General features: G+C 35.0%; 1 protein-coding gene across 1 annotated transcript in view; it reads left to right on the top strand.

The window, feature by feature from the left end:
* ST8SIA4 (ST8 alpha-N-acetyl-neuraminide alpha-2,8-sialyltransferase 4) overlaps positions 1-12,123 on the top strand; it is a 149,088-nt gene that overhangs the window by 68,159 nt on the left and 68,806 nt on the right. The window contains 1 exon segment of the mRNA XM_007942481.2: positions 9,474-9,767. Coding sequence (XP_007940672.2) covers positions 9,474-9,767 — 294 coding nt within the window.

Raw genomic sequence — 12,123 nt, 5'->3', positions numbered from 1 at the left:
GTATATAATCATTCCATCTGTGAATAAGAATACTATCTCTTCTTCTTACCTAAATATGAGCTACTGCAAAGTCCTAATTGAATAACAAACCAACAAACAAAACTCACTGCTGCCGAATCAATTTTGACTCATAGTGACACTTCCTTGGGTTTCTGAGGTAGTATCTCTACGGAAGTAGATTGCCCAATCTTCCTTCTGAGGAGTAACTGGTGGGTTTGAACTGCCAGCCTTCTGGTTAGCAGTCAAATGTCTTAGGCACTATGCACAGTTAGGTCATAGTCTTCTTCTTAATTGATGTTGGCCATGTCTATTAGGAGCCCTGGTGGTACAATGGTTATGTGCTCAGCTGCTAACTAAAAGATTGCCGGTTCTATCTCACCCACCAGCTCCATGGGACAAAAGCCCTATTGATCTGCCCTTATACAGATTATAGCATAGAAAACCATATGGGCAGTTCTATTTTAATCCTATAGGGTCACCATGAGTCAGAATCAACTAGACACCACACAACAAAAACAACATAAAATTTTTAAAGTTCTCCAATTTTCAATGAAGTCAGATTTGTTTTACCTAGTATTCAAGATATTTGCAATCCAGCTGCATCAGTGTTTCAAGCCCCATTTTCTAGAGATACAAGACTAAATTCTAGAGAAAATAACTCACCAGTTGTATTATAAATAAACTTTATAATCCTCATACTTTTGGTCAGAAAGATCTTATTATTTGATGTGCTTAATAAATTGACTACATATGTCTTTTTTTTTTTTTTTTTCTCTCACCCCTTTTCACAGTATGTTATGAGAGGGAAGGCATGAATGAAGCTAGTATTTATTGAGTATCAACTGTGGGCTAGCAATTTTTATAGAAAATTACATTATTTTGTTTCATTTAATTTTCTCTAGCATTTTCAATTAGTGGTAATACCTTTATTTTTAGAAAAAGTTGGATCCCAGAGAAGTCAAGATAATTGCCTGGGGTCACACAGCTTAAGATGGAGACTCAAATGCTCACATGACTACTTGCTAAAGAGGTGACTGAGAGAAGAAATTAAGCTGAATACTTTTTATTCCTTAAAGAATAAGTAAAAATTTGATATATATTGGGTGCATACATAGTAGTGTTGTTTCTCTATTTTTAGGCTTAACTTTCATTATATCCCCTAAATTATTTTTTAATATCTGGATAATTGTTACAAATTTGCCGAATGAATCCATTTTTGTTTTGACTGAGGAATAGGGAAAGCATAGTCTGGTATATTTCTTGGTATTCAGATCTTTGTCTCCTAGAGTGACAGTTTAAAGTTTTTTTCATTGTGTAATTTCGCTAGAAATTATTTGACAGTTTTTCCCACCCTTGCCAGTATTATAAACAAATCTGTATATGTGAAAAATTTCTTCTTCTGTTTAGTCACTTAGTTCTTTTCATAATATGTTTTTTTTTTTAAAAAAAATCTATCAAATTAAATAATTTATTGCCTGTTATCCTAACATTACTGCAAGTGTAGAATATGATGTGTGTTGCCATTGTTCTAAGGTGCCATCAACTTGTTTCTGATTCATAGTGACTTCATGTATAACAGAATGAAGCACTGCCTGGTCTTGTACCATCCTCATAATCATTGCCATGCTTGAAACCATTGTTGTAGCCGGGGCAACAATTTATCTCTTTGAGGGACTTTCAGTTTTTCACTGACCCTCCACTTTACCAAGCATAATGTCCTTCTCCAGAGACTGGTCCTTCTGATAACATGACCAAAGCATAAGAGATGAAATCTGTCATTTTCACATTCCACTTCCTGCAAGACAGATTTGTTCATTCTTCTAACAGTCCTTGGGACATTCAGTATTTTTCAACAACACCATAATTTAAATGCATCAATTCTTCTATGATCTTCCTTATTCATTGTACAGCATTCACATGTGTATGAGGCTATTGAAAAGACCCTGGTTTGGGTCAGGAGCACCTAGCCTTCAAAGTGATGTCTTCACTTTTTCACATTTTAAAGAGGTCTTATGCAGCAGATTTGCTCAGTGAAATACACCTTTTAATTTCTTTACTGCTGCTTGTATGGGCATTGATTGTGGATCCAAGTAAAATTAAATCTTTGACAACTTCAATCTTTTCTCCTTTTGTAATAATGTTCCTTATTGGTCCAGTTGTGAGGATTATTGTGATAAGTGTAATCCACACTGAAAGCTGTAGTTTTTGATCTTCATCAGTAAGTGCTTTTAGTCTTGTTCATTTTGAGCAAGAAAGATTGTGTCGTCTACATATCACAGATTCTTAATGAGTCTTCCTCCAATCCTGGTGCTGTGTTCTTCTTCATATAGTCTGCTTCTCAGAGGGTTTGCTTAGAATACAGATTAAGTATGGTGAAAGGATGCAACCCTGATGGACACCTTCCCTGACATTAAATATGTTCTGCTTGCCTCTTGGTCTATGCACAGGTGCCTCTGGAGCACAGTTAAGTGTTTTGACATTCCCATTCTTTGTGGTGTTATGCATGATTTACTATGATTCACACAGTCCAATGCCTTTGCATAGGCAATGCAACACAGGGACACATCTTTCTGGTATTCTTTGCTTTCAGCCAGTATCCATCTGACATCAGCAATTATATCTCTCAGTCCATACCCTCTCTTGAATCCATGTTGAACTTCTGGAAGTTATTTGTCAATATATTGCTACAACCATTTTTGAATTATCATCAGCAACATTTTACTACCATGTAATATTAATTACATAGTTCCACAAGTTCCACATTCTATTGGATCACCTTTCTTTGGGATGGGCACAAATATGGATCTCTTCTATCACTTGGCCAGGTAGCTGTCTTCCAAATTTTTTGGCATAAATGGGAGAGCACCTCCAGGACAGCATCCTTTTGTTAAAACATCTCAAAAGGTCTTCTGTCAGTTCCTGGAATCATGTATTCACTGATTCCTTCAGCACAGCTTGGACTTCTTCATTCAGTACCAGTTTTCAATCATATGCTATCTTCTGAAATGGTTGAGTACCAACCGATTCATTTTGGCATAGTGATTCTGTGTATTTCTTCCATCTTCTTTTGATGCATCCTGCATCATATAATGTTTTGCCCATAGAAATTTTCACTATTGCAATTTCAGGCTTGAATTTTTTCAAGTTTTTCAGTTCTTTCAGCTTCAGATATGTTGAGCATGTTCTTTTTCCTTGATTTTCTAACTCCAAGTGTTCGCACATTCTTTTGTAATAATTTTATTTTGTCTTCTCAAGCTACCCTTTGAAATCTTCTGTTCAGCTCTTTTACTTCTTCAGTTCTTCCATTTGCCTTAGCTACTTTCCATTCATGAGCTGTTTCTGAGTCTCTTCCTATATTCATTTTGACTATCTCTTCCTTTCTTATTTTTGGTGACCTTTTGGTTCCTTCTCCTATGATATCCTTGATGTCAAACCACAACTCATCTAGTCTTTGGTCACTGTGTTAAATCCATTAAATCTGTTTTTCAGATGGTCTCTAAGTTTGGGTGGGATATACTCAAGTTTGTATTTTGGCTCTCATGGGCTTGTTTTAACTGCCCCCAGCTTCAACTTAAACTTGTATATGAGCAATTGATGGTCTGGTTCACAGCTGGTGCCTGGACTTGTTCTTAGTGGTCAATTTGTTCAATCAATTCTCCATGGTCTCTTTACACAGATGTAATTGTTTTGATTCCTGTGTATTCCAACTGGCAAACTCCATGTGTATAGTTGACATTTATGTTGTTGAAAAAAGGTATTTTCAATAAGTCATTGGCTTTGCAAAATTCCATCATTCAATCGCTGGTATCATTTCTATTACCAAGGATGTATTTTCCAGCTATAGATGATACTTCTTTATTTCTAACTTATACATTCCAATCATCAGTAATTATCGATATATTTTGATTACATGTTTAGTCATTTTTAGACGGAAGAATTTGGTAAAAATCTTCAATTTCATAATCTTTGGCTTTAAAACCAAAATGAAACTCACTGAAATGGAGTCTTATTTGACTCATAGCAACCCCTCCTTGGGTTTCTGAAGTGATATCACAAAGGAAGTAGATTGTCCAATCTTCCTTCCAAGGAGTAGCTGGTAGATGTGAACCACCACACTTCTGGTTAGCAGTCAAATGCCTTAGGCACTAGTGTTAACTGGTCTTCCTTGTAGGTATGTGGATATCCTATCACTGACACCATTGCCCCCAGGATAGACCTTTTTATGTTCTTTCTGGTGATTGAATGTGACACCATTCCTCTTTAATTTGTCATTCCTGACATGTTAGATCATATGATTGTCATATTCAAAATAGCCAGTACCAGTCCATTTTAGTAATGGACTGATGTGATGTGTGTATTTTTGTGTGTACAGACAGCATATTGAAAATACAAACCTTTATGCTGAAGTTTCATCTTTTTTATACTTTGTGTACTACATAGTGGATTCCACATATAAATCACCTTTGAATTCTATGCTTCATATTTCAAAATAAGCCTTATTTTGTTCTTAAATTCTTTTACAATTCTGATAATTCTTTCAGTTAAGATATATGACTCATAGTTATTATTTCTATTATTTGGATATTTAAAACCCTTTGTTTAATAACTGCTCAGGGTTTTGGAATGTCATGGCTGAGTGGCCTTGTATAATATTCTGTATCCTAAGAGTCTGAGACAAAAATCCAGGGCTAAATGATGAAACACTCTTCTTCCTACAGAATGGTTGAGGTGAAGGATATTGAATGTATGAGCCATCTATAATTCTGGGGAAAAAAAAAATGTATGAATTCTGTCAGTTAGAACTCATGCCATGGAGTGTTTATGAACTAAAAGAAGACTGTGTTCTTTCACAAGTGCTATGCCCTTGGACATATTTATTAACCACTCTGATTAGTTCCTCATCCCTAAAGAAAAGATAATAGAATTACATACCTCAAAATATTCCAGAATAATTGCTTTCAAGTCCATTTGCCACCACATCAGCAAAGAATCTGACAGTTTATGTATTTTAGCTTTGCCTAACAATTCTGATAGGATAACAGCAAAATGCCAAAACAAACAAGCAACGAGTCATTGTTGTCTTGGACCTTTAAGTGAGGAGCAAAATTATGTGTTTGAATAATAATGTTTGTATATTAACTGGAAGTGGGAAAGAATAGAGTTTAGTTTGGAATCAACGCAGTATTATTTTTTCTCATATAATCTATGTTATATGTGTAAAGATAAACTTAATAACTTCCCTTTGCCACAGGGTACCATGTTTCACCTCAGCATCTCAGTTGATAGGTTCTGCCAGTACAAATGTATAAAACACACCATGGAATGAATAAGTAGATAGATAAATTAATGAACATTTTTATATTGGTATTAGTAATATTAGCTGAAAAGATTATATTTTTCAGAGATGTTATGTGCTCGTGAAATATCACAAATTTGAGCTAGAAAATAGTTCTGAGCATTTACTGTAGTGTTTGCACAATAAGCTCTCAATGCCTATTGAGTAAATAGAAGAGAGACCTACTTGTCTAAACTACTGAACTAAAACTTAGAAGAAAAATGCAGAGAGCATTGACAAAGCTAAAAGATATTCTTGCCAGGAAGTTCTGTGTTCTATGAGGTGTTTGTAGATCAAGTAAGCATTATTTTCCTTATTAATTTTTAAATAGACATTTATATAGCCTTGAAATAAATGAAAATGCCTTCAGTTCTGCATATAAGAAACACTGAGAGGTAATCACATCTCTGTGTGAGATCAGGAGAGAATTCAGAAGTTTAGAGTACAAGGAGAAGTGTGTTCATTCCTGAAGATTTTTAATCAATAATGGAGAAGAAGTACAAATAAATTGAGAACTGGGTAGTTCAGAGTAAATAGGGATTTACTGTTCATACACTTAAATCTGTGTGTATGTTGTCATGTTTTGGATGTCAATAAGAGTATGATAATAAATTTAATTTGGCTGAAGATGATATAGTTTGAGTCTACTAAATATTCTTATGCATACAACAGTTTGACAGGAAAATCCAGCATGTAAAAATTGGCCACTCTTCTATTTTATAAAATTAAGAGTAACAAAAATAAGAATGTATTGCTTTATAAATTCTTGGGACACATTTTAGCTACTTTGAATACTATAACCACTAAGAAGATTTAAAAAGAAAAAGATAAAAACTGCATGATTGTGAATCCATTCATCATCTTCCTCAATTAGCAATATTTTTGCTATTAATTATAAAGTTCACAATAAGTCACTTAGGTAGAACACAGTGTAGGTTGGTGATTGTTTTGGCTTTTTTAATACTTGCTCTAATTATTTGGCCTTCATATGACTAAATATATGACTCAACCATAGAGTAGTTAATTTTCTGGCCTGGTGTGGACACAATGTCACTTTTTCTAGTGATAAAATAGACATAGTCATTCTGAGGGAAAATGAACAAGGTAGACTCCAACACAGGTTATAATTATGATGTATCTTCCTGTCATGCTGTTTTTAGTACTTCAATACCATCCCTCACAATACCTGGTTATGCTATGCACAGATCACAAAAATTAAAATAAAGCTCATGTGGATTGATGAAGCTATGATCTCCTGTTGCTCTTTTAGTTAGAATCACACTCACTTCATGTTCTTTAATTGCATCAGATGTGTTGGTTTTTCTCCTCAGGTTAACCTCATACTCCAGAAATCATCTCATTTTATTATTTATTTGCTTAGAAAGTGAAAAGTACTAGTCTTTCCAACACCCAATCTTAATTGATGGGCATCTTAATAGCTTTTAAGATTAATGGCCATGTTTCAGAAACAGCTTGAGTCAATCCTAAAAGAGTGTTGGTAGACTTGCTGGTGAGGAAGGGGGACTTTGAAATATGTGGTAATAAAAACAATGTAAAGTATAAAATAACTGACTATATTCCTGCACAGGTAATTAGAATACTAATTTGCAATCTCTTTAACTGTCTTGATGCTGATTACTTTTGCATTTTAGAGAAAATAAAATGTAGACGTTTTTCAGTGGAAATCCTCTGAAAGAAATTGCTGAGTAATTCTTATGGCAGAAAGATAGATCTGTAGCCATGTCCCCTGACACGAACATTTTAACTATAACATTAACAAGTGTTTCCTATTTTTTCAAGAAAGGAAAAAAATGTCTGTGATAATGATGTTCAAAATGCACTTTACCCCACAATATCCAAATTCATATTATATTAAAATAAGTTAGAACTGATCTCACGAGATGGATTGACACAGTGGCTACAACAATGTGCTTAGGTATAGCAAAGATTGTGGGCTGGCCAAGGACCGGGCAGTGTTTCATTCTGCTGTACATGAGGTCACTATGAGTCAGAGATGACTCGGCGGCACCTAACAAAAACAACAGTTAGAATTTTAGACTACTTTTAAAGTTTGCATAGAATGCATGTTAGGATTTTTAAATTGTCAACTCTCATTCTTAAATGGATTCTATAGTAAGATGTTCACTTTGATTTCTTTTCACATGTAGCAGTTCTTATTGAGGGAAGTCCTATTCATAATATCCTTACTGTGACAGGGATGAATGATGTCTTATGTCAAATAGTGGTATGGATCATGGCTAGAAAAGTACATATCCTGTCATATAATTTAATAGATGTAGTTAAACATATATAAAGAGAAATGATTATTGATTTCTAAATAATGTGTTATTTTTGTTGTTTTCTCTGAGCAGCTCACCCTAGATAACATAACATTTGCTTAATTGTGTGAGATAAAAGATATTTTGGTTGCTAAATGTAGTCAGAAGTCGGGAAAGTAATAAAGTGTATTAATTAAGAGAGATAAGGAAGGATATGCAAGCCATTATCTTTTATAGCACATCATACAGTTTTTAATTAAAATTTAACATATTTGAGAATTTAATTAATGTAGCAAAATGCACAAGGAAGAGAAATGTGAGGAAGTTTCATAATGTAACAAAATCTGCAAAACTGCAGAAGCAAATAATCAGCATTTATTTTTTTCCCTTAAAAAGCTGGGGGGAGGGAAACCTCTACTGTGTGTGTGTGTTTATTTTTAAGGGGGTATAGATTGAACAAATTCAAATGATTTTTTTTTTTTCCAGTAAGCAAACTCGTGTTTGTTTAAAATCTAATTTTTTGCCAATTAGCAAATTAAAACTAGCCTTTTTAGAAAACTAAAAAAAAAAAAAAAATCACTGCCATCAAGTTGATTCAACTCATAGTGACCCCTCCTTGAGTTTCTGAGGCAGTATCTCTACAGAAATAGATTGCCCAATCTGTCTTCAAAGGAATGGTTGGTGGATTTGAACTGCCAACCTTCTGGTTAGCAATCAAATGCCTTAGACACTACACCATGAGAGCTCCTAGAAAACTGAAAAAATACTTTTTAATATAAAGCTTTTTTAAAGTTTTGTATCCAGAGATTTAAGAGACAAACTCAAAGAAGCATCACTAATTGGTTGAAGATGAAATTCAAGAAACTAAAGGTGCTTTCCAAAGCTTGCATTCTTGTAGTAGTTGCAAGAAGAAACGCAGGTCCAGGTATTTGGGAAGGCCCTTGAGCTCCAGTGGAGAATCTGTTGCCGAGTCAATCTAGTTCATAGTTACTGTATACAACAGAGTAGAACTGTGCCATAGAGGTTCCAAGGCTGTAATCTTTACTGATGCAGACTGCCACATCTTTCTCCCATGGAGAGGTTGGTGGCTACAGACACACAAATTCCCTCACTTCCCCAAAAGACCTACTAGGGAAGATAGGCACTTTGTGTAGAGAATGTCCTCAAAAGAAACAGAAAGGAATTTTTGCATTGCTTGAAATCTCAAAAATCGCATATGAAATGTGATATCTCCATTTTTCTAACTTTGCATTTTCATTTAAGGCTGTAGAAGGGTATTGTAAATATTTTGTGTGTGTGTGTGAAATACCAAAATGAATGAGTTTTTCTTTTCTCATAACCTCAGAGCAAAGTAAAGCCATCTTCACTTACTTTCATAAAGTTGTTCAAGTGACTTAAGATTGACAAGTGGTGCATATTGGAAACTCAGGTCCAAAGTATTTCAGTTATGAATAGAGGAGCATATGGTTAAGATTTCCTACTGAACAGCAACAGAGCCCCTCTGAATTTACCATCATAAATTCACCTATTAGGAATTCCTGTCTTGTAATATTATGAAAAAAATAGCAGAGAGTATTCCTATATAACTGGTTGGATTAATAAACATGACACTTCGAATCTTATTCTAAGAGTACACATCCTTACTGAAAATGATATTTGTCAATGTGTGGCACATAGTGAAAACATAATTTTGCCAGGGAGATTGTCTCTCTCTCTCCTTTTTTTTTTTTTTTTTTCCTCCTTGATGTGAAATATCTTGCAATGTTTGTTTCCCATTCATCTTTTTATGCAGACCATTTTATGAGAAAATGTTTCATATGTATTTTTCACTTATCTATTTTTTTATTTTTCCTCTGTAGGTGTAATTTGGCCCCTGTGGTGGAGTTTGCTGCAGATGTGGGAACTAAATCTGATTTTATAACCATGAATCCATCAGTAGTACAAAGAGCGTTTGGAGGCTTTCGGAATGAGAGTGACAGAGAAAAATTTGTGCATAGACTTTCCATGTTGAATGACAGTGTCCTTTGGATCCCTGCTTTCATGGTCAAAGGAGGAGAGAAGCACGTGGAGTGGGTTAACGCATTAATCCTTAAGAATAAACTGAAAGTGCGAACTGCCTATCCATCATTGAGACTTATTCATGCTGTCAGAGGGTAAGTGTCGGGAAAGGGCCAATCTGTCCTTGGCACAAAGGTACATATAACTAAATATTTCCCTACACAGTAAAGAGGCTCAACAAAATCTCTAAATGAGTGTATGTTTCTGTTATTTTGTAATGGTTACTCTATCCATAAACTTGAATTTTCAATATATATCTTATTATTTTAACTTGTTCTTTTTCTTGGATAAGAAAGTTCTTGCTGAACTTGGCACTTAATTATGTCTCCTCATGAACAAATAGCTGATTTTTATATTTTACTATGCTGATATTCTGGAATATGAATAATAAATTATAGTAAAATTGATGAGTTTTTGGGAAGCAAACTACCACAGAAGTGCTAAATAGCTAGTGGGTGATATTGTGGAAGCATAAATGTTGGATGTATTCAAGGAGCAATTCAGTTGCATCTGTAGAAAAGAGGCCTGCTTGTGGGAGAAGTCTACCTGACATAATAGGTCTTGATGCTATTCCTCAAACTACAGATACCTTTTTTTATGAATTTAGTCAGCATTTCCCTTTGGTTAATATGAAGTCAGAAGAAAAAGCTAAGAAATAAATTCCTGTTTAAAAGTAAAAAATGATGAAAGGTCAAAAGCCATTCTTATGTTAATAAAGGTGTGTGATGTATATAATGCAATACAATGCACTGCGGTCGAGTCATATCTGACTCATAGTGACCCCTCCTTGGGTTTCCAAGGCGGTATCACTATGGAAGTAGATTGCCCAATCTTCCTTCCGAGGAGTGACCAAAACCAACCTCACTGCCATCAAATCTATTCCAACTCATAGAGAATCCATTGAAATTCTGAAGCTGTAAATATTTACGGAAGTAGATTGCCCCATCTTCCTTCCATGGTGCAGTTGGTGGGTTTTAACCACCAACCTTCTGGTTAGCCATCAGATGCCTTAGGCGCTGCCCCACATATAGGCAATTATGAACATTTATTGAATTTCTTCTGAGTCCCAGATACTGTAAATACAAAAATGAGGACCAAAATCAAACCAAACTCACTACCATTGACTCAATTCTGACTCATAGTGACCCCCTTTGGGTTTCTGAGGCAGTAAATCTTTGAGAAAGTAGATTGTCCAGGCTTCCTTTCACGGAGTAGCTGATGAGTTTGAAACACCAGGTCTAAGGCACTACACCACCAAAGCTCCTTACAAAAATGAGGAGGAGATGACCAAAACCTTGAAGGAATACATAAGCTTTATGGCAGAAACAGAGATTTATAATTAGCTAATGACAAAAACAAATGATAAGGGAACAGATTGTAAGGAATATGTAATTTTTCCCTGAGGTTCTCTAAGTAGGTTTAAAAGTGTATCTAACATTTGATGTAAACTTTAACAACAACAGAACAGCAATTGTACTGGGGAGTGGGGAGTGGAGAGAGAGAAAAAGCAAGGAAAACAAAAGGATAAACAAATAGATGAAATTGTTACTGCATCATAAAAGGGAACTCAGGCAAGGAAATTATTAAATACATGGTAAATTTGTAGAATAATAGAGACCATCCTGGAGCATTAGAATATCAAGTCTAGTTGGGAAGGTAATCAATTTTATCTTATATAGATAAATACCTGAATTTGGGAGAATAAGTTTTGTTAAATGCTCAGGCTTTACATTGGCAAGAAGAGGTGTGAGAGATTTAGGATCTTTGATTAATTTACTCATAAAATGATAACAGTAGGAGGTCTGGCGGTTCAAACCCACCAGCCACTCCTTGGAAGGAAGATGGAGCAATCTATTTTCGTAGTGATACCGCCTCGGAAACCAAAGGAGGGGTCGCTATCAGTCGGGTCTGACTCAACGGCACATAACAACAACAACAACAACAACAAGATAACAATGAGATGCAGAAGAAATAGACATGGAAAGGAATGGAAAATCTAGGAAATCAATTAAAATCAAAGGCTAAAACATCTAGACAAGAAAGGTTTTCCAAGTCCATAATTAAAAATAGATTGCTTCATAGACTATAATAGGGAATGAGGCAAGGTGTTTTTCTTTAAAAAAAAAAAAAAAAAATGTTTTCTCATTGAGGTACTTTCCTTCAAGAATTTACCATACCCTTGTTTAAGTCTCTAGACAGTCTTGGATTATGGTACTCTGCGCACAATTAAGGTGCAATTGTCTTCTTGTTGTTGGGGGCTGTCGAGTTAATTACAATTTATAGTGACCATATAGGGCAGAGCAGAACTTCTTCATAAGGTTTCCAAGGCTGTAGTCTTTACAGAAGCAGACTGTCACATCATTCTTGGCAGAGCAAGTAGCATACTGGTTTGGGATGGCAACTTTTAATGGCAGTTCTGAAGAAGCCCCACATGACACACACATATATATA

This window comes from Orycteropus afer, unplaced genomic scaffold (assembly GCF_000298275.1).
Source record: "Orycteropus afer afer isolate SDZICR_OR568_19922 unplaced genomic scaffold, OryAfe1.0 scaffold00091, whole genome shotgun sequence".
NCBI lineage: Eukaryota > Metazoa > Chordata > Mammalia > Tubulidentata > Orycteropodidae > Orycteropus > Orycteropus afer.
The sequence above is the reverse complement of the archived record's forward strand: the minus strand, read 5'-3'. Positions and strand labels throughout refer to the sequence as shown.